This window comes from Monodon monoceros, unplaced genomic scaffold, assembly GCF_005190385.1.
Source record: "Monodon monoceros isolate NGI ecotype Baffin Bay Population unplaced genomic scaffold, NGI_Narwhal_1 Super_Scaffold_12, whole genome shotgun sequence".
Taxonomy (NCBI): Eukaryota; Metazoa; Chordata; class Mammalia; order Artiodactyla; family Monodontidae; genus Monodon; species Monodon monoceros.
The window spans coordinates 57449847-57473361 of NW_021703768.1; the positions used below are offsets into that span (position 1 = coordinate 57449847).

Below are 23515 nucleotides of genomic sequence, written 5' to 3' on the forward strand. Positions count from 1 at the left end.
CAAGCTTTTTTGTTATTATATTTGTTAGGGCAATCTGTGATGAGTGATCTTTGATGTTACTGTTGTAATCATTTTGGGGCTGTGTGAACCATGCTCATATAAGATGGCAAACTTACTAATTAGTAAATGTTGTGTGTGTTCTGACTGCTCCACTCACAGCCATTCCCCATCTCTCTCCCTCTCCTTGAGTGTCCCTGTTCTCTGAGACACAACAATATTGAAATTAGACCAATTAATAACCCTTCAGTGGCCTCTAAGTGTTCAAGTGAAAGGAAGAGTTAGTTGCATGTCTCTCACTTTATTTTTTTTTTTGGCTGCGTTGGGTCTTTGTTGCTGGGCGCAGGCTCTTCTCTGGTTGTGGTGAGCGGGGGCTACTCTTCATTGCAGTGCGCGGGCTTCTCATTGCGGTGGCTTCTCTTGTTGCGGAGCACGGGCTCTAGGCATGTGGGCTTCAGTAATTGCGGCATGCAGGCTCAGTAGTTGTGACTCGCGGGCTCTAGAGTGCAGGCTCTGTAGTTGTGGCACACGGGCTTAGTTGCTCTGCGGCATGTGGGATCTTCCCGGACCAGGGCTTGAACCCGCGTCCCCTGCATTAGCAGGCGGATTCTTAACCATTGCACCATCAGGGACGCCCCACGTCTCTCACTTTAAATCAAGAGTTAGAAATGATTAAGCTGGGACTTGAAGCCCGCGAACTCCAGCTACTGAAGCCCGTGCACCTAGAGCCCATGCTCCGCAACAAGAGAAGCCACCACGATGAGAAGCCTGCACACCACAATGAAGTAGCCCCTGCTCACCGCAACTAGAGAAAGCCTGCACGCAGCAACAAAGACCCAACGCAGCCAAAAAATCAATCAACTAATTAATTAAAAGAAATGATTAAGCTTAGTGAGGAAGGCATGTAGAAACTGCGGTAGGCCAGAAGCCAGGCCTCTTGCGCCAGTTAGCCAAGTTGTGAGCAAAAGAAAAGTTCTTGAAGGAAGTTAAAAGTGCTACTCCAGTGAACACACAAAAACAAAACAAGCAAAACAGCTTGAATGCTGATAAGGAGAAAGTTTTTGTGGTTAACCAGCCACAACATTCCCTTAAGCCAAACCTAGTCCAGAGCAAAGCCCTAACTCTCTTCAATTCTCTGAAAGCTGAGAGGGGAGAGGAAGCTGCAGAAGAAGAGGTTGGTTCTTGAGGTTTAAGGAAAAAAGTCTTTATATCTCCATAATATAATGCAGGGTAAAGCAGCAAATGCTGATGTAGAAGCTGCAGCAGGTTATCCAGAAGATCTGACTAAGATAATTAATGAAGGTGGCTGCACAAAACAACAGATTTTCAATGTAGACAAAAGAGCCTTCTGTTGGAAGAAGATGCCATCGAAGACTTTCATAGCTAGAGAGTAGAAGTCAGTGCCTGGCTTCAAAGGGCAGGCTGATTCTTGTTAGGGGCTGATGCAGCTGGTGACTTTTAAGTTGAAGCCAGTGCTCATCTACCATCCCGAAAATGCTAGAGTCCTTGAGAATTACACTAAATCTACTCTGTGCTCTATAAATGGAACAAGAAAGCCTAGATGATAGCACATTTGTTTATGACAAGGTTTACTGCATATTTTAAGCCTACTCTTGACACCTACTGCTCAGAAAAGATGATTTCTTTAAAAATATTACTGCTCATCGACAAAGTACCTGGCCACCCAAGAGCTCCGGTGCAGATGTACAATGAGGTTCATGTTTTTTTCACATCTGCTAACACAGCATTGATTCTGCAGTCCATGGATCAAGGAGTAATTTCAACTTTCAAGTCTTATTATTTAAGAAATACACTTTGTAAGGCTATAGTTGCCATAGGTAGTGATTCCTCTGAAGGATCTGGGCAAAGTAAATTGAAAACCTTCTGGAAGGGATTCACCATTCTAGATGCCATTAAAAACATTTGTGATTCATGGAAAGAGATCAGAATATCAACATTACATTAACAGGAGTTTGGAAGAAGTTGATTCTTCTTAGGGGGTTCAAGACTTCAGTGGAGAAGGTAACTGCAGATGTTGTGGAAATAGCAAAAGAACTAGAATTAGAAGTGCAGCCTGAAGATGTGACTGCATTGCTGCATCTCATGAGAAAACGTTGATGGATGAGGAGTTGCTTCTTATGGGTGAGCAAAGAAACTGCTTTTCTTGAGATGGAATCTACTCCTGGTGAAGATGTTGTGAAGATTGTTGAAATGACAACTGAGGATTTAGACTATTACATAGTGTTGGTTGATGAAGCAGCAGGAGTGTTTGAGAGGATTGATTACAATTTTGAAAGAAGTTCTACTGGGTAAAATGCTGTCAAACAGCACTGCGTGCTACAGAGAAATCGTTCACGAGAGGAAGAGTCAGTCCATGCAGCGAACTTCACTGTCGTCTTACTTAAGAACCTGCTCATAGCCACCCCAGCCTTCAGCAGCCACCACCCTGATCAGTCAGCAACCACCAACATCAAGGCCAGACCCTCCACAGAAAGATTACACTTTTTCAAAGGCTCAGATAATGGTTAGCATTTTTTAGCTATAAAGTATATTTTAGTTAAGATATGTACATGGTTTATAGACATAAAGCTATTACACACTTCACTAGACTACAGCATAGTGTGAACATAACTTTTATATGCACTGGGAAACCAAAAAGTTCAACTGACTCGCTTTGTTGTGGTGGTCTAGAACTGAACCTGCAATATCTGAGGTAGGCCTATGTCTTCTTTTTAGGAGGGGAGGCTGATGTTCTAGAAGTGAAATCAGATCATATGTACTCCGCAGATTCTTTTCCATATATCATGCAACATTCTGTGCCAGTACATAAATATTTCATTCTGTTTCCTGGCAGTATAATATTCATATGAATGGGTCTACCATACAGTAAGTATAACTAAGACCCTTTTTGATGAGTAAGGTGTTATTTCTGGCCAATGTAACAGCTTTATTTAAAAAAAAAAAAAAAGGGCAGTCGTATACAGGATTAAATATCTTCAAACTTTGTAGAGGTAAAAATAAAGTGTTGTACATACAACAAATTTTATCTGTATATAGATACAGATAGATTTATAGATATATAACTATAAATGATAATGGAAGTTAATGTAATGTCTTTGAATTAAATATTTCCTTAGGAAAATGTTCTGCGGCTGCCCTAGATGTTCTTGCAAATGTGTATCGTGATGAGCTTTTGCCACATATTTTGCCCCTTTTGAAAGAATTACTTTTTCATCATGAATGGGTTGTTAAAGAATCAGGCATATTGGTTTTAGGAGCAATTGCTGAAGGTAAGTCTAAATCAAACTTGAACTGTAAAGTCCTCAATAGGTGCTAATGTGACTAGGCTACTTTAAGGACTTGTTACTCTATGCAGAAACTGTTCACGTACTTTGCTGTCTTGTGTTGCTAATAAGACTATTGAAGTAGGTGAGACTATGATCCACGTTAACCTTAAAAACGATATTTGAGTCTAAAAGCCATCTTAGGATAAGTTTTTACTTTGAGCTAGTTAATTATTATTAAACAACCATAGACTTATAACCCCAGCCAGATATTTTGCAAATGCTTTTGTTATAATAAAGAGAACAGAAAAAAAAGAGAGAGAACAAAATGAGAGGATTCTGATGTCAGAAGCATCCCTGTTGCTAGAAAAATAACTTCCATAGGTAAGTGTAAGAAACGTAAGTCGTGTCATTATCCTCTATAAAGGATCATTATTCTGTCCTAGCTGTAAACATCTATCTACAAGAAATTGAAGCATTTTACAGGCATTTTTGAAAGACATAATTTCTGTAGCAGAAGTAAAATGAGCTTTCCTAACCCTACTGAAAGATACTTAAAGAGCAGTTAGCGCTCATTTCAGTTACTTCTTTAAAATAATTTTGGAACAGATTATTGCAATATATTTATTGGAATGGAGATGATCTGAATATGTTTCATGGATGCACGTATCAGTTTAGTATTCAACTGAAATAATTTTGTTTTAACCAAATTTCAGCACTTCCTGAAATAGTTCTGTGGTTTTTATTCCTAGGTTGCATGCAGGGCATGATTCCATACCTACCTGAGCTCATTCCTCATCTTATTCAGTGCCTCTCTGATAAAAAGGCTCTTGTGCGTTCCATAACGTGCTGGACTCTTAGCCGCTATGCACACTGGGTAGTCAGCCAGCCCCCAGACACGTACCTGAAGCCATTAATGACAGAACTGCTAAAGCGTATCCTGGATAGCAACAAGAGAGTACAAGAAGCTGCCTGCAGGTGAGACATTCTTTGTTATCTGTATCTTTGACCTGACGGTTTTATAAATCCAAATGAGACTCTACCTAGACATCCATATTTACTGTTTCTTCACATTTTTTTTTCCTTAGTGGCTTTAACAGTAGCATCATCTTTCACCCTAATTCCCACACAGATATCTGGAGTGGAAGTGGCAAGGGTCCTACTCTTGAAGGAATAAAAAAATTTGAGCAGAGTGACATTATTAGTCGACAGGTCACCTGTGATAACAAGTTGCCACATAGTGATTCAACTCCAGTAGCCACTCTATCAGTTGCATTTGGGGCTGTCTCTGTTTTTACATCAGATCAGCAGTTAGTTTCATTACTACCAGCGTTTCCGTTTCCTGGAACAAACCTTCATGTTCTAAAAAGCCTTGCCACCTAATGTTTATAGTTCTTAATTTTTCAAATAAAATTGCTTTTACTGTTGACTTTGTTAATAAGAAGGAATAACTGTTGAAAGAGAGGAAAGTAAATTTCAGTGTAGCTGGACTTTACCAGATCTGAAGCAAAAATGTCTGGAAGAGTCCTAATTCGTAATGATGTTGAAAGAAAGTTAAACAAGGGAGCTTTGGTAATTAATAGCACTCAGTTTTTTTTCAAGCGGGGGGAGGATACCAATTATGCTTGGTTTCCTGTAGATTATTCATTCAGCAAGTTTTTTTTTAGTTCTCTACTAATTGTTAGGCATATATTAAATGCCGAGCTTACATTCTCTGCGTCTTAAAATTTACAGGCTAGTAGGGTATACTGAACAACTATATAATTATAATTTGTGGAAAGTGCCATGAAGGAAATAGATATAGCTCAGTGTTAATGAATAAGACTTCAGTTAACAAATGGCTTAAGCCTGTCATTTTAGGAAATTCTTACCTGGCTAAAACAGAAGAAAATAACCTTAATTTTACAAACGAAGGGCCAGATACACCTTAAAGTCGAGACACATTTAGGTATAAATTGAAGTAATTGCCCTGAGGCCCTGGAGTTTGTTCAGTTCTTGTATATTTGTCCTAAAAAATAAGCTGTAAATAAACAAATTTATAATAACAAATGCACTGTGCATTCTAATGTATAGTGTGGAGCCTAGAGGAAATTTTAAACTTTACTGAGGAATAATTGACAAAAATAATTGCATATACTTGAAGTGTACCACATGTTGATTTTGATATACATAAGCATGGTAGAACAGTTACCAAAATCAAGATTCCTGTAGTTAACACGGGTAACTCTGTTTTCTGTGAGAATGCTTAAGGTGTACCCAGCAACTTCCAAGTACACAGTGCTGTGTTAACTGTAGTCACCATGCTGTACATCAGATCCTTAGAATTTATTCCTTTTTCTTTTTTTTGAATATTTTTATACAGCAGGTTCTTATTGGTTATCTATTTTATACATATTAGTGTGTATATGTCAATCCCAATCTCCCAGTTCATCCCACTACCCCCACCAACCCCGCCACTTAGAATTTATTCTTATAACTGAAAATTTGTGCCCTTTGACCTCCAGCACCCCATTTCCCCCTCCCACTGAGAGAAACATTTGAGAGATCGTCACACTGCTATGTTCTCATACATCTCAAACACCCTAAGTGTTAAAAAATGTTCCTATCATTTAACAGTTTCAATTCTGATTTCATTAATCTGGAACATCACTAGAATGTAAATCCCCCGAGAATGGGGACATTGTTTTGTTCATTGCTATGTTCCCAGCACTCAGTCAATAAATAAATAATAAACAGCAAATAAATTGTTGAATGAACCAACAGTAGTTTTAGATTTTACCATTGTAGTTAAGCTGATGCCCGTAAGTGACAGCGTAAGGAATGGGAAAGAAATGGTTAAAAATAAGCATCTGGTGTGGTACGGTAGGCAAATATGCATGTAAAGTGTAATAGGTATTCTATAAACTGTAGACTTAGATTCCTATCTCTATTGTAAACTGTTTCTTTTCTACAACAGTGATCTCTCTCTTTTTTTAAATTATAGTGCCTTTGCTACCCTGGAAGAGGAGGCTTGTACAGAACTTGTTCCTTACCTTGCTTATATACTTGATACCTTGGTCTTTGCATTTAGTAAATACCAGCATAAAAACCTGCTCATTCTTTATGATGCCATAGGAACATTAGCAGATTCAGTAGGACATCACTTAAACAAACCTGTAAGTACCTATGATGAACTGTTACGAAAAAATTAAATATAAAGTATAGTTACAATCAAAAGGTTAACATGTTTGGGGAGATGTGAACATTTAGTGTTTGCTGCTTTAAGAATGTAGAGCTGAAAAAGGCAGCAAGTGTATTCACCTTTTAAGTAGTATTTTAAAAAATAAATATGTGCAGGGTGTGAAGATTACAGGAGCATATGACATGAATGCACCAACACTTTTTAGAGTGACTAAAGGAAAGAGGATAAAGGTAGAGGATAAAGGTTTTATACTCTGGATTTCAACTTTTACTTAATTCCAAGTAGTTTTGTGTCTCATTTAATAAACACCAGCTTTAGAGTACCACATCTAAACATCTGTGTTTTCTCACTGGAACTTACAAGTATGAGGAATACACTAAGGTAAAATAGTTAAAAATTAGGGTAATAGGTTAAAATGCTAAATAGTGGTACAGAAGTGTGGCTAGGAAGCCAGACTCTGTCTCTAGTAGTGTCAAGAATAGAAGAGATGGGTGGAATTTGATTTGTTTAAATAGGATTTAAGTAATACTAGAATTTTAATATAGCTCAGAATTCCCTGCTGAAGAACAGATTTCATGCTTATGATTACTCTCTGAAACATCATAAGAAAATGTCTGTGTTGATAAGTCATACTTAAAACTTGGTGCAGGACACTTGTTTGTGGGTTTGCTTTGATGTTGGTTGTTTTGGTTTTGTTTGGTGGGGGGATTCCTAATATCTTAGATTAGACCATGTAGAATCTGTGCTCCTGTTTACATGATTACTATGTTTATTGACTTGGTTGCGTGAATTCTTCCGTTTTAGTAAGAACATTTAAATGATTATGAATTTTTTTCTGCAAATGTCTTTAATAAGTTTACTTGTCATTTATAACCTACTCAGCAGGAGTCATTACATGTCACAGGCCCCAGGACTAAAAAAAAATTCAAAGAATGCGTCTTAAAATTCTTTCAGTAATAATTTTACACAATTACTGTAAATGGATTTTAATTTTCATACACTCAAAATGGACTAGTTTACATATGGTAGTGGAGCTTTATGTGTTTTTCATCATTGTAATTAGGAATATATTCAGATGCTAATGCCTCCACTGATCCAGAAATGGAACATGTTAAAGGATGAAGATAAAGATCTCTTCCCTTTACTTGAGGTATGCTAAGCTGGTAACATTTAGTTAATCTGTGTTTCATCAAAAAACACGTGTTCAAATCTAAAATGGGTATATGTGGTAAGTGTTAATTTACATTCTGAACCATTTCTGTTAAAATGCTGAATAAATATGTAACTTGCCGTAACTTTAATTATGGTACATCTAAAATTTTCTGTTTTCACAGAAATACTGTGGAACAGAAAAAATGTAATGGATGTGTTATGCTTTTTTTTTTTTTAAGTAGACAATGGATTGAATTGTGTATGTTTTCTAGCCTGCTCTACTTATTTGATAGTGAATTAGCTTGGAGATCTTTCCATATCAGCATATATATGTCCATCTCTATTTAACTATTTCTTTATATGGATATATAGCCATGTCATAATTGACATAAATTCTTTTATATATTATCTATTGTTAATACATACATATACTCATGTGAAGTAGCATTGGGACTCTGATGGGAGGGACTTCACTTTATACCTTTTCTGTCTAGTTTGAAGTTTTGTTTTCTTGTGTATTTAAATGCTTTTTTTAACCCCCCAAAATTTATATGCTCTTCAAATAACTGAATACATTCTCACATGTGGTAACTTAAACCTAGATGAATTGATATTGGTAGAGCCAGTTCAGTCATTCTTGTTCCCCCTGTCATTTCAGGGGTCACCACTTCTGCCATGGATTGTCCCTAACCAGCAAAGTAAAAACTTCTGTGACAGAGCAATGGCTAATCCTGGGCCCAACAAAACAAAAATTATTATTATGACTAGATATATTTACTTCCAGGCAGGGGCTGAGACTGTGCCCAGTAAAGTCCACCCACAGTATTGACCAGGATGGGAGGATAAATAAATGTCTCTCTTACATTTCGGGAAAAAATAGGAATACAGAATACTTAAATCTGTTCCTGAAAGATAATGTTCACTAAAGAAACCTTTACATTTTTTTGAGGAAACCTCCCCTGACCAGCTAGTAAACTTAACAGCAATGAATGGCATCCAAAGGAGAGGTTTGAAAAGGTAAACCTGCTATGCTATAGACTAGTAGAACAGGCTCATAAGTGACCGGAATCTTTTTGAGTACACTTTGAAGCGTTTATCATAATCTCAATTATACCTAGAAGTTTTACACATCTGCGTTATCCTTTTCTAGTGCCTATCTTCAGTTGCCACAGCCCTGCAGTCTGGCTTCCTTCCATACTGTGAACCTGTGTATCAGCGTTGTGTAAACCTAGTACAGAAGACTCTTGCACAAGCAATGGTATTTTTTAAAATTTTTCTCTCTCTCCCTTCTTGGCATCAAACATTTTTCTAAGGATAGGCATAATGTATACAAACTTTTTCAATAATTGATTCAAAGTAAGTCTTCAAAAAACTGTGTCTTAATTTCAGCTGAACAATGCTCAACCAGATCAGTATGAGGCTCCAGATAAAGATTTTATGATAGTGGCTCTTGATTTACTCAGTGGCCTGGCTGAAGGACTTGGAGGCAACATTGAGCAGCTAGTAGCCCGAAGTAACATTCTAACACTAATGTATCAGTGCATGCAGGTGAGACTTATTAAATTGAAATGAATTGAAACCTGGTTCTCTGTGTCACATTGGGGTTAATTTCTTCTTCTTTCTTGCAGGATAAAATGCCAGAGGTTCGACAGAGTTCCTTCGCCCTGTTAGGTGATCTGACGAAAGCTTGCTTTCAGCATGTTAAGCCTTGTATAGGTATGAATATTTTCTATTGCTGTGGTGTGATTTTTTTTTTTTTTTTTTTTTTGGCGGTACGCGGGCCTCTCACTGTTGTGGCCTCTCCCGTTGCGGAGCACAGGCTCCGGACGTGCAGGCCCAGCGGCCATGGCTCACGGGCCCAGCCGCTCTGCGGCATGTGGGATCCTCCTGGACCGGGGCACAAACCCATGTCCCCTGCATCGGCAGGCGGACTCTCAACCACTGCGCCACCAGGGAAGCCCCTGTGATGTGATTTTTAACATTATTTTTCATCAGCTATGGTTTTCATTATTAAACTGAAATTCCATGAAATCCCAACATTTATAAGTGCACATTTTACTGGTTAGAGCTCTGATTCAAGCAGGCAGGATGGGAACCCCTGTTCCTTGTTTCTTTGAATTCACCATCACTTCAGCAGCTCGTTAGGCATTCATGTGACTGGAGAGAAGTTGGAAAAGTATTACATGCCCACCTGTGAATCCTTGGTCCTATATGCTAGTTCATGGATACTTCTTGAATAGCCTCTCTTTTTTGGTAGAGGTACCCAGTAATAATAATAATCAGGTTTTCTCATGGTAAACCAGCATAATTTTTCAGGTACTATAGGAAACTTCAAACAATTTTCTTAAAAGTAAATGATGATTTGTTTCTGTTGAAGTGGCATAGCATCTGTCTTAGCCTTTTGTGAAGATAAGAAGGGATTCCTTGAATAATGTAACCTGATTTGCTGTCAGACCCATGGATTAAATGGGGTTTTGGTTATTTTCCCTTCATTTCTATATCCCATCATTTAATCTTAGTTTAAAGCAGTGATCTAAAACGGTTTTGTTGTTGTTGTTTTCATTTGATACGGTGTGCTTTGGGGGGGGAGCCCTCCAGTTTTTACTAAGATGTAATTGGCATATCATTGTATAAGTTTAAGGTGTGCAGTGTAATGATTTGATATATGTATATATTGGGAAATGATTACCACAGTGTTTAATTATAACATCTATCACCTCACATAGTTACAAATATTTTGTGTGTTTGTGGGGTGAGAACTTTTAAGATCTGCCCTTTTAGCAACTTTCAAATATACAACAGTATTGTTAACTATAGTTATAATGTGATATACTACGTCCCCCAGAACCTAACTTATTTTAGAACTGGAAGATTGTACCTTTTGACCTTCAGCCAATTCCCAGTTATACTTTTCAATAATAACTGTCTTTCTGAACTTTGAACAATAACATTATTTATGACGTATTAAAGTAAACCATCAAGTTAAGCCTAACTCCTCTAAATGAAAGTGTAATGAATTCTTGTTTTATGGAAAGCTTGTTCTACAAATATTTTCCACCTGATTTAGTTTTTATGAGTCTAAACTTGTATGAAAGATTACATTTCTTTTTTTATTTTATGACTTTATAGATCATGTACCTTCTTCAGGAGGTACAGTGTTTCTTGTTGTCTCCCTGTTTTTAATGTTACCAACCATGATGATTATATTCCAAGTTAGTGTTTCTCAACTGGAGCGATTTGGCAATGTCTGGAGACATTTTAACACTGGGGGTGTGTTACTGGTGTCTAGTGGGTAGAGGCAAAGGATGTTGCAAAACATCCTACAACACATGAGACAGCCCCCCGCCACAATAAATAATCTGACCCAGATTATCAGTATTGCTGAGATTGAGAAACTGTGAGATCGACTGGTTTATTAGGGGTTAAAAAATGATATTCTAATTCTTCATTTAGTAGTGAGAATGCATATATAGAGACATTTCCCGTATCAATAAATTATTGCCCTGAGGTACAAATCATATAGGAGAAGAGGCAGGATAATTACTTGATTCTTTATTTACCAGTTTTCAAAATAATAATTGATTTCCAGCATCTTCCATAGGTATCTATATTATGTTTCAGAGTTTAGTTTGTGTTTGTTAGAGTGTCAATATGAGCTCATGATGCTCAAATTGTCCTCCCGCTGGCAACAGGAGCTTTACCAACTTGGGTCCAGTCTTTTCTGGTATGAAAAAATAGTCCAGGCTTGTTTTGTACATTTCCTGCCCTTAGCCTGCGATGGGACATTTCTCTGATAGCCCTTTTTCCTTTTAAATGGAAAGTGATATTTAGAGACCACAATCTGAGCACTAGGATAAAAGTTACTGTAAAAGCCAAAATCATTGATTTAAATTTTTTTTCTGAGTGTGAAAAACCAGCTTTGAAGAAAGTTCTATTGTATCATGTTTTCCTCACTTTATTTTAAATTTTCTCAGTCTGATGACAAGAGAGATTACTCTGACCAGCTCTTTTTAATGATACTTAAAACCAAAACTTGGGCTTCCTGATACATTTCACGTGAACGTTCAGTGGCCAGATATTGCTTCCTTCAGTTTCTTAAGATATTTATTACCAACAGCTTTTTGTTTTTTTTAAGGCTGTTTCTTGCCTAGATTTCAGTTGCCATCTGGTAGATTTCCTTTAAAGCACAAAACACTGCTATTGAGAAGTTTACTACATAGTTTTTAAAAACTTTTTTTTTCTAGCTGATTTCATGCCAATATTGGGAACCAACCTAAATCCAGAGTTCATTTCAGTCTGCAATAATGCTACATGGGCAATTGGAGAAATCTCCATTCAAATGGGTAAGCTTTTTTTCCCCTTTAAAAACATAAATTTTTGATAATTTAATATTTTATAATGAGCATTATATATATGAATATTATATCACAGTAAAGGGGGCAGAAATATTTTACATTGATATTTTAACAATGAAATTTTTCTTTTTTGTTTTCTCTTTTGGGAATGATCTAGGTATAGAGATGCAGCCTTATATTCCTATGGTGTTGCACCAGCTTGTAGAAATCATTAACAGACCCAACACACCAAAGACGTTGTTAGAGAATACAGGTACCATATGACTGAACTGTTACGGTGAAGAGAAAATTATTTGCCTTTTAATTTTACATTAAGATGTGTAGAGAAACTAAAGCAAAGCTAGCTTTAGAAACCCAGCTTATTAATTAACAGCTAATTTGTATTCTCAGTAATGAAATGTACTGTTTTAGCTTCATTCCACAGCCAGTTTTCAGAAACTTTCAAAAAAAAACCACTTTCTCCCCTGTTATAGTGTTTTAATACTCCCTAAAATGGGCCCCAACTAAAATAACTGTTGAATGATATGAATTTTACTTTTACATTAATTCAGAGAATACCTGGCAGCTGGGGAGTAATTTTTTTTTTTTAATTTGTAAAAATGTAGCCAAAAATAGATTGCATTGTAGTGGCTAGTTCGTTAATAATGGCATATATATTTTGTATTTTGTTGTGTACTCTTCTTCAGATTGGGAACTTAAAGCAGTATCTTGTGGGATTTTTATTCAGGAGGCTTGTTTCTCTTTTGCATTTATAGAGAGCATGTTTATATTAAAGAGTACCTTCCATACTATAAAACACATTTCGGGGTTATTTCTTTCCACCCTCCCTGATTTTTTAAAATGTAAATTTTGTTTTCAATCAGGCACATCTTTTTCTTTATATACTAAGACAATTCCAGTAGTATATTCATAGTCAGTGAACGCCTTACCAATATACTGGACAAAGAATCAAATAAGTTTTTCTAAATAAAAATTTATCTTCAAAGGTATTTTAATTTTACATTTTTTAATTATAGAAAGTTTATTATATCCTAATGTGATAATTAATGTGATTATTGGTATGGAAGGAAATCTTTTAATTATGAAACAGTTATATGGCTGTTTGGCTGTATGGGTACTGTTTATATCATGAAGTGAATTAGATTTTCTTGCTGAAAAGTATAAAAAGCTATGTATAGGATGGTTATGAAATCTTGTCAGGTTTTTATCTCTTTAGAATGCAGTACCTATACATGACATTCAGATTTGGAACACTTGGCCATTATCAAATTACTGTTGAACCTTAAGAAACTTCCTATTTATTTTTAAATGTGAATGCATAACTGCAAATAAATGTTGAGTGTAATGTATATTAAAGTTTCTTGTGGGATATCAGGTGGTGAATTTGTTATAGTTCCTTGAACAAATTGGCTTTATATATAAGAATATATTCTAAGTATGAATCTACCCTAAGTAAATCAAAAGGTAGTTGATAATGCCCTTCAAGTTGATGGATTGAATTGATATGATTAAGAAAGACACTTGGGATTCACTGTATTATTCTTATCACAAGTGACTGCAGAAAATGTTTCTTTTATTCCATCCCCAAAGGAGGGGGGTGGATAATTATTAAAATAAAATCATTGTCAGTGGGTAATATCTGTATATTTTAGCAACTTAATTACCATTATCTTAATATTTCATAAAGCCAATTCCTTAGTATATGCAGTTACTTGCTTTTTTTCTAATTAGTATATCCTACACTGAACTTTTTCAATGGACCATCATCTGCTTTATCGCATGTTTCATTGGGTTGTTCATACTTGCCTGTTTAATGAGAATGTTGCATAGTTTGTGTCTTTTGAACATAGGTTTTCTTTCTCTTGCTTCATATGAATCTGCTGGATTTTAGTATTATCTGTGTAGTTTGCTTCAAGTAATCCTTAAACATTTTTCTTTACCCCCCCACCCTTTTTTTATGAAAGGTTAACCTGTAAGTTTTTGAGAGAACACCATTAAAGCACCTCATGGTTTGTTTTCTGTTTGTTTTTTTTTTTTCCCGTTGTGTATAAATGTATTTATATGTAATGTACCTTTGAATTGCAGAATGCAGCTCTGAGTTGCACTTGTTTTTAACTCTTTGTAAATTTAAGGACTTAACTGAATTTTGATGGTGAATATATGTTTGATTAATTCCCACTTCAAATTTTTAAAAATAAAATATTAGCATGTAATCAGTATGTTTTATTATCTATTATCATCTGCTGTGCATTTTATAGCAAGGACAGAATATTTGTTCCTTTGGTCCACATGTCACATGTCATTACAGTGGACTGTCTAAATTTCCTTTTTGTCAAACAGGCTTTGAAATTAGTGGACTGTTTGAGTTGTTATCATCATCACCATCAGAGGGTTTTTTTTTTGGAACGGGATTTGACATAGCACAGCAATTTTCCAATCCATTTATTCAGTATGTACCACAACACCTAAAATTTAATAGTTGATTTTGATATCAGGCAACAAATGGTCCACTGGCTTGTTTCGGAAATGCTGGCAAACAAACCAAAATTATACCAAAATTTTGATCAGATTCCTAGATAATTTTCAAAGAATGGAAATCACATAGAAAGCTACGTAAAGAAGTGAAAAAGCTTTTAACTGTTAACTTCTGAGAAGTGTGTTTGAATAGACAATTCAGAAATGTAATAATTTACATTTACTAGTATTTCTTGGGGGAGAAAACCTAGATTTCATTGTTAAACTGAAATTTCAACTGGCTTTGAAGGAAGAATCTAAATCCATCTGTTTAATCGCTCATCGTTTTATTAACAGAATATCTTGACGATTGAGCGAGAAAAGCAGTTCATCACGGTTTTTGGTGTTCTCTCAATCTTTAAAGTTTTTTTAATTCCTTTTGTTTTTCTTTTTCCAAGAGTATGCCATATATGTTGCTGCCCCTTATTATAGGGGGTGGTAATAAACAGCACTGGTGAAATCTTATGTTTATTATCATACACAAATTCTGTTGGTTTCTGTTTCTGAGTTATTTGTTGTTTTTTCTTTATTTTTTCTCCTTCCCCCTCATTTGCTCATGTCTTGGTTGGCGTTTGGTGGTGTATAACCGTGATTGCGTTACCTTAGCAATAACAATTGGTCGTCTTGGTTACGTTTGTCCTCAAGAGGTGGCCCCCATGCTACAGCAGTTTATAAGACCCTGGTGTGTATTATTCAATCTTTTTTTTTAATTCATTTTTCTTCACTCTTTCTTTCTCTTTCTATCTCACTTTTAGATATATTTTCAGTTGGTTACAAAAATCACAATCCTTTATCATTGCCAACCATGTGACTAATCTTGTCCTATCAGGTTTGTGAGGTTTTTCAGTAGCATCGTCATGTATATTTATTTTATGTTGTGGCTAACGACTAATTGATGCATGGGATAAGATTGTCACATGCTTGCTGTGTTAAAAAGCTTGATTATACATAAAAAGCATTTAAATATCCACCAGTAAAATAAAGATGCATGCAAATTCTATAAATTTAGGTTTTTGCATTGTTTCTTTTTTAGAATTAATTTGAAAACTTGGATTGCATTAAGAAATATGTTTAAATTTGTTATGTATAAAAATCTTATTTGCTTGTTAATGTAAAAATTAAACATCTACATCATAAGTTGTATAATAATAGTTTCTACTGTGGCAGTATATCCTATGTTCTGCTTCTTTCGATTGACAGTCTTTCAATTCAAGACATTTTTAGTAGTGTTTAATGGAATACAAGTCATAATACAGTTTTAAAAATGGGTAATTTACTCTTGGATCAAGCTCATTAATAGTTTAAATGGGAAATTAAAATCAGTTGTTATTACTCAGATGCAATTTATTAGTAAGAATTGTGAATTTCAAGGTTTTCACTATATTGAGATTAGATGGGCCCAACATAATATAGTAAGTGTGAGAAACTTAAGCTTTATGAAAATTCTTTGAATATAAACATTATCTCTACTCTGGTGCTTATTCCATTAAATACTGTCCATTAGTATTGTAGTTGAACCTGCTTTTTACTTAAATGCTAAACTCAATTCTATAATTTAATAGGTGCACCTCTCTGAGAAACATAAGGGACAATGAGGAAAAGGATTCAGCATTTCGTGGGATTTGTACCATGATCAGTGTGAATCCCAGTGGAGTAATCCAAGTAAGATGTTCAAAAGGATTTAACTTTTAATGTTCTGAATTATGAAACTTTAAAGTTTAAACTATAATTATTAAAAATATTACCTATTTTTACTGAAGATACTGAAACAAATTATGTTTTAAATGTGTATTTCCTAACATCTTGAAATGATGATGCCTATTTTTATTTCCTAAATGTTTTTTTGGTCCTGACATATGATAACAGCAGATTGGGAGAATAAAAGTTATATTCTTGACTTGAATTAAGCCAAAGCTTCTTTCATTCACATTCAAACGTCATTTATTTACTTTGTAAATGCTTCCTCAAACTGTGAATATCAATTTGCTGAGTTTGAGGCTCTCTACACTTCAGAGGGTGATCAAATAGTAGGATACTCTTTCTGTTACTTAGATCAGAAACTCGGTAGTGAATAAAATAGAATACTGAATCAACCATTGAAACTGCTTTAACTTTTGAGAGTTTATGATTTAGTGATTTATTCATACTTAATTTCATTTCTTACGCTATTTCATACTATATTTAGACGTCTTTAGCCTTTAAAAAATTATTTGGCAGCAGTACTAAACGTGAATCTGATCAAACCTCTGGATCCAGCTGACACACAAAGCATAAAAGGATGTGTTGATTTACACCATATGTATGAAATCAACAAAATACAGGCTGTGGGGCTATAGGTTAAATGTCCCAGGTTCCTCAACAGATAAATTGTAAGGAAAAGAAAGTATGGGAGGGGTTTTCCAGAAAATAAACTTTCACTTTCAAGGGATAGGTGCTTTGAACATTTTTTAACTGAGACCTTTTGATACTTCCTATCTTACGTTGATTACTGTATTGTTTGTTAATTCAGGTTTAGAAACATTGTGAAATACCAGCTTATAAAATTCAAAATTGATGTAGGTGATAGGCATTGAAAACATATGAAGTAGAACTGGAAAAAAATCTTTTGGCTAATTTTAGATTTGTATAACATTAATAACTTACTATTAAAACAAGCCATTACTGTCTTAAAAGATGGTCCCTAGTTGCAAAATAACCTCCTGGCATTGAATTTCTGGGTTTTTTCCAATACTTAAGAACTTTGTGTCACCTTTAATACGTTTTAGAGGTATCTGATGTGGTATATACCATATTAAGAAGGAGCATTTTCATACAGCGGTGTGTTTTTTTTGTTATTGTTGTTTTTCCTTTTGCATTAACATTTAAGACAGTGACAGGTAACACGTGTGGTCATGAAATCGCTACTAAAAAGTTGGTATAAATTTCTACTTTTTACGTACTTTATTTGGGTGTGGTTAAAAGAAAATGTCTGAAGTTTTATTTATGTTTAAATTTTTAATCACAAATTCTACATGTATATATAATTAAAATTTTTAACATCAGACTTTGATATTCAGAAGACACAGGAATCATAATTTGAATAAACCATAAACTTTGGGCACGTGGTATTTTATTTGCTTAAATATGTGTTTTATGCACATATTTTAGTATTAGTGATTTTTTTTAAATTAATGAGGTTTTCTGAATTTAATAGTAAAATTTAAAGTAGTTGTACATCAGCAGCATCTTGTATGTTGAACTGTTGTTTCAGTAAGATAGTCGAACTTGAAAAATACTTAAATGAAGTATTTCAAGCATATACCTGTCATCACCTTGTTCTTTTAGTCAGAATAACGTGATTATCTTTTAAATAATAGTCTGAGCATTGGGGTTTTTTTTTGTTTGAGTTGGGTTGGGCTGGGTGCTGTTTGTAACTACATAGTTTTTCTTCTAACTTATCATTTCATCTACATTTCTATCTGGAGGTGGATCTTGAAATTTAAATCTATAAATTCCTACGCTTTAAGTCGAACTTGTTTGGTATATACTTAACTAGCTTTGAATTATTTCTAGGCCAATCAGAACTGTAAAATTATTGAATTTATATAATTCCATAAATGAAGATTTTTTAAACTGGTGCTTATTTGATGCTTTCAGTCCTTGCTGATGCTACACATTTACTAGACTGGGGTTTTGTAATGTAAAAAATATTGGGTTGGCCAAAAAGTTCATTTGGGTTTTCCTGTAGCACTAAATTCCAGTATAAACTGAGTAAGTTAGAGGTTCCTTGATGGTAGAGTAACAGGGACAACCATTAAGAAATTACTTTAATTCCTTATTATAGCTGTTTTAAAAAGTTGGGTTTTTTTTACCTAGGATTCTGTTGATATATATTCTGAAGTTTACATGTATCTTTTGTTGTGTTTGACAAATACAGTATCAATTGAAGATGTATTTCTTGCTTGTTATAGGATTTTATATTTTTTTGTGATGCTGTTGCATCATGGATTAATCCAAAAGATGATCTGCGAGACATGTTCTGTAAGGTAACTAAAAAGTCTTTATGATGCACATCATGTGACTGTTACTTAGTTGGGAAATTTAAATTATGTTTTTATTTCATATGAAACTTAGACTCTTCAAGTCAGTACTGGTAGACTATATAACCTTTGTTCTTGGTAATAAAGAAGTTGACTTGATCTTTTCTTAATATACAGTAGTGACTTTGTATCAATAGAGCATGTATTTTAAAAATATTTTCTCAAGCAGTACCACTGATTCATGAAGTCCTGTTATCCCACCTGTGCAAAATAGCATGTATTTTCAAAGATGGCTGACTAAGATTGGAGTATAATATAATCTATTGAACAAAGTAAATCTAACTGGTCACAGCAAGGATTAAACCTGTGTTCTTGTTTTAGTAATGCCCCTTGTGGTTAACTCCAGTCAGCCCTCAGCCATAACAAAATAAGAAATAAAATGCTGCTACACATTTGAATTACCTAATATTAAAATTAGTGAACTGTATAGTTGCAACTATGAACCCCCAAAGCTTTGTATATTTTCAATTTGAATAAACTTAATAAGGCATAACAATTTTAATCCCTTGGGTGAATGCTATACCTTTTTGCTTGCTTTTCATTACTACTATGTCAGATTGCTTAGAGTACTTCTGTTACTAGGACACTTGCTGAATTCTAACCTTCTCAAAGCAAAGTGCAGCATGTTCTATGAGGTGATTTTAGGCAAGACATGGAAAGGTGTAGAATTCAATGAAGTTTGAGAATAACTACTTTAATAGGGGTAAAATTTTAGAATAATAAAATCAGTAGTGTTTGATTTCAGAAGCTACGCAGATATGAGAGTTTCTCTTTTGTTATTGATAATGAGTTTTTACTTTTTTGCAGATCCTTCATGGATTTAAAAATCAAGTTGGGGATGAAAATTGGAGGCGTTTCTCTGACCAGTTTCCGCTTCCCTTAAAAGAGCGTCTTGCAGCTTTTTATGGTGTTTAACCTCATACACTTAAGCTGCAGTCCCATAATTAGGGGTAAGTTGTAAGAAATTTGGAATTTTCCAGGATGAAGAAACTTAAGTTAGGACTTCAGTCTAAAACTACTGAATAGAATAAAAGGTATTTGTTTTCCACAGAGGTTGAGTAAAACAGTATCATGTTATATTTGACTTAAAATTACTTACATGAAGGCTGGAGATTGATTGATGAGCCAGCAAGCAAGATAAAATACATGGTTCCACTTTGAGTCCTAGGTAGAAGGAAATCCAAGTTGGTGTACTAGTTGGATTACCATTTCTTCAACCAATCCTTTTTTTAATTTTTGCCCTTTAAGAGGTCACTGACATTCACTGTGGCAGGGTAGAGATTCATTTTTAAAGCATGAATTTATAGTCTCTTATATATCAAGGACTTCCTATGTTGTGAGCTTTAGGGAAAACCCAAGTAGAATTGGAACTGGATTTGGTCTCAGTAAATAGGAATATTTAATATTTATTCTTCATATTTTATTGAGCACCTTCCTCGTTCCCAGCACGGTGTTTTTAAAAGATCAATGGAAGATTCTTTTTTGATTTGGGGTGGTAGAGGGGTAAGTCCACCTGCACTCTTGTTCTTTGAGTTTTTCTGACTTAAGTCAAACTAACAGTTCTGGTCTTCTAGCCTTAGTTCCCTCATTAGGTTATTTTGAGGATTAAATACTATTCTATATGTGGTGCCAGGACTTCGTATATTGCCTAACACACTAAGTGGCTCAATAAATATCAGTAATATGGGTTAGTACAGTGAGCCAGGACGCACTTCATTAGATTTTGAACATGAACTGAGACCTGTTCAACTGGAGGGTCAGAGAGTGTACTCAGTGTGTGTTGAGAAGGCATAAAGTTACTTGAATTACCTTGTATGTTGGAGTTTCTGTTTGCATGCTTGCTTCTTTACTCTGAGCTAGATTTTAAACCTGGAAAGATTTCAACATCTAAGTTAACTAGCCTAAAAGGGCAGTAGAAATGGGCTTGCAGCCTCTGGAATGTCTCAGAGCCCTTTGTGTGTGTTGTCCCACAGTGGTCTTGAGTCCTTATGGCTGTCTTGTGGCTTTAGCATTTTAGAGAAGTGCTTGATTCACTTTACGTTAAATCATGAGAATGCAATAGATGAGAAATAACTTTTAGCATCAAGGGCTAAATTATTCAACAGTGAGCTGAGTCTTGAGCACTTTCGGGTTAATAAATCTGATTAATAAACCCTATGTGGTCTCTGTCATTTCACCAGTTATGAATTAACTGTGGTGACCTTCATAAATGTCCGAAGTTTCACAGGAGTAGTTAAAAGTTTTGTTGTGAAAGGACAACTGTCAGGTACTAGTTACAGTCTCCCAGTAATCTACCTTTATTTCTTAGTCTTCTCATAATTAAAACTGTGCTAGCATTGAAAAAGTCTTTATCAGGAAAATCAAGAGGCCTGAGAGTATAGGACATGACTGAGTAAAATAAGTCACGCTCTGTTTTTTTTTGCTTAACATTGGGAATACTGGCCAAAATGATAATGTTTTAATTCTCACTAAGGAAAGTGATTGTCCTAAAGAAAGTGCTAACTTAATTTTGAAGAAAGCAAGGCAACTTGCTATATAAGAAATAATCAGCTCCCATCGGGACTCATTGTGTGAATGAGGATAGGTAATTAGACTGATGGCAATCTACAAGGCGTATTTCATCTATATTTCATCTGTATAAAGCGCTGCACACCTCTCTGTGCATGTCCCCAGCTTGGCGTCACTTTTCGTATCTGATGCAGGTGACAGTTGAGAGCTGCAGGAGAAGGGAGCAACATGGTTCTCATTGACAAGTGTGATCATAGGCAATTTGTACAGTTTCTCATTTTCTTTAGGTAGAGATGGCATTGCTACTTGATTAATTTTGTGTTCAACTGGCTTTAAAAGAACAGTTTTACGTATAAAATTGTTTTTGTTTTCTTACAGGTCCTTCAGTCTTGGAGACTATGAGGGAGCCTCTGCACCCAGGGAAAATGTTACCCTTTACAGGGGGGAAGGGTAAACCAGTAGGGAATACAGTACAATCCCAACCCTACTGGGAGGGGCGGGAGGGAGGTGTTGCCGTCACTGTATTAAGTCGCTGTTGGGAAACGTTTTAACATCTGGAGCCTTTGTGGGTGGAAATCTGTCTCCAATTACAACTCTGCACTGGATGTGAAGAAGCAAAAAAAAAAAAAAGAAAAGAAAAAGCTATTCAATCTACTCACAAAACAGTACATTCTGGAATATTATGGGGAATTGTACCAAAACAAGAACCATATAAATGATGCATAGGGATGAGAAAGAGGAAAAATTCTATAGCGCACGATAAAGGAAACCTAAGAATGAGGATTAGAAGACAGTAAAGTTTTGACGGTTTTTTGTTTTTTTTTTTTATTTAAAGGTTTTTATAAAATTTCCCACATTGATGGGGACTTGTTTTTGCATGCTGATGAAGAACTACACAAATGAAAGCTAATAAGAGTTAAAATCAGCTTGCCTACCCATAATAGTAGAAGCAGGTTCTTGGAAGTTACAATTTAAGGTACCCCAAAAAGTTGGAAATAAAACAAAACAAATATAAACAATGAAGCACCCTGTGAAATGCCAAATGAGTCACTCCTTTTACCTTTGTGGGGTGGGCAGGGAGGGAGGAATAAATGGGGTTGGACATATCAAACTAAAGATTGACATCTTGATTTTGCATTAATGTAGTGGATATAATTTGATGGTTGTACTTCATTAGATTTAATTTCTAGGCCAAGATGTTATTTTTAAAGTGCAGTTTAAGGTTCGTTCAGGCATGCATTCTGGCTCATAGTGATTGAAAGTACTTTAAATTAGTGGGAGAGTAGCATGCTTGCATCACATAGAGTGAGATTGGTATTCAGTTACCTCTGTTGCGCCAGTTTGTGTTGCAGTTTACCAGTTCAATATAGCCCTGCATTTAAAATTCCTTTTAAGATTTGTGGATTTTATTTTTATTAAGAATATAGATATAAAGTACTGTAGTTTACAGCTAGGCCTTGAAATATCTTTTTTAGGATCTGTTAGGAATAAGATTGATATTGTATTGTGTGTAACCTGCACAATGTGGAAAGCTGATATACCTGTGCAAAATCTTTGCCTCTGTGCTGTCAGTGTGATGTGCTTTCTGCATGGTTATATACTACTAGTGATTTTATCAAAACTTCTAAAACTTAAATTACATGGTAAAGGATCTGTAAGAGGCTGCATAAATGTTAGTTGGCACATAAAGACAATTGTAGAAGTTGAAGACATGATTGCTATATTTCAGTGTTTATTCCCACTCAACATATTGCCTTCTAAGCTTTCTTTTTTTGTTCAAAGCATGATCTTAAAGATATGTTTAAGTTAATGGATGTAATGCAGGGTTCCTACACTGTATTGGCGCATGTTGGTGGCCCTCTGTGCCCTAGATATATGCACACAGGGTGCAAGTAAAAAGCTACAGAGTGAAAGTTGGTTTGGATCCTCTTCATTTCATTTGTTTAGCTTTTCTGTTATTTTTCTCTACTTACATGTATTCCTGTGAATAAATCCTTGTTAAGTTAACCCTTTACTTTTCCTTCCATGTGTATTTTCTTATATACTGTGAATGTGAAAACCTAACTGGTACACTTGATCTTGTGTCCATATGAAAGTGCAAGTCTTTATTAATTTGGATTGCCTGAACAGTGTATCCCATGATGATGAAGGAAAATGGAGAGATTTTTCTTTTTAACTCTGCTGGTCAGAGATGAAGCCACACCTTTCCATTTTTCAATGCTGCATATTTAATCTGCAACAGAAATGTTAAGCCATAACAACCTTTTTATATTTTAGTTCGTCACCTTCGCATTGCAGAATAAATACTGAATAACCGTTTTTGTAAGCAGTTGCTCCTCTTTGCATGGTTCTGTTCCTCTGAAGGTGTTGAATGATACAGCCATTGCACTGAAGTTTGAGCTGTATGTGTGTGAATTTATAAATACCATTTCAGAAAATTTCAGA

At 35.2% G+C, this 23515-nt stretch overlaps 1 protein-coding gene across 6 annotated transcripts in view; it reads left to right on the forward strand.

Moving 5' to 3' along the window:
* The window catches only part of TNPO1 (transportin 1), an 84939-nt gene extending 63075 nt beyond the window's left edge, over nt 1-21864 (forward strand). For 3 of the 6 annotated variants that reach the window (XM_029216738.1, XM_029216741.1, XM_029216740.1), the window contains exons 12-25: nt 3135-3287; nt 4034-4259; nt 6265-6436; nt 7526-7612; nt 8765-8872; nt 9004-9162; nt 9243-9330; nt 11859-11957; nt 12127-12222; nt 15090-15165; nt 16046-16145; nt 18434-18508; nt 19370-19512; nt 21449-21700. In XM_029216738.1, the coding sequence (XP_029072571.1) occupies nt 3135-3287; nt 4034-4259; nt 6265-6436; nt 7526-7612; nt 8765-8872; nt 9004-9162; nt 9243-9330; nt 11859-11957; nt 12127-12222; nt 15090-15165; nt 16046-16145; nt 18434-18508; nt 19370-19477 (1547 nt within the window). In that variant the 3' untranslated portion in view covers nt 19478-19512; nt 21449-21700. Of the gene's footprint in view, nt 1-3134; nt 3288-4033; nt 4260-6264; nt 6437-7525; nt 7613-8764; nt 8873-9003; nt 9163-9242; nt 9331-11858; nt 11958-12126; nt 12223-15089; nt 15166-16045; nt 16146-18433; nt 18509-19369; nt 19513-21448 lie in introns of all 6 variants that reach the window. The other 3 variants (XM_029216739.1, XM_029216737.1, XM_029216742.1) reach the window with 3 other exon arrangements.
* The last annotated feature ends 1651 nt before the right edge of the window (nt 21865-23515 follow it).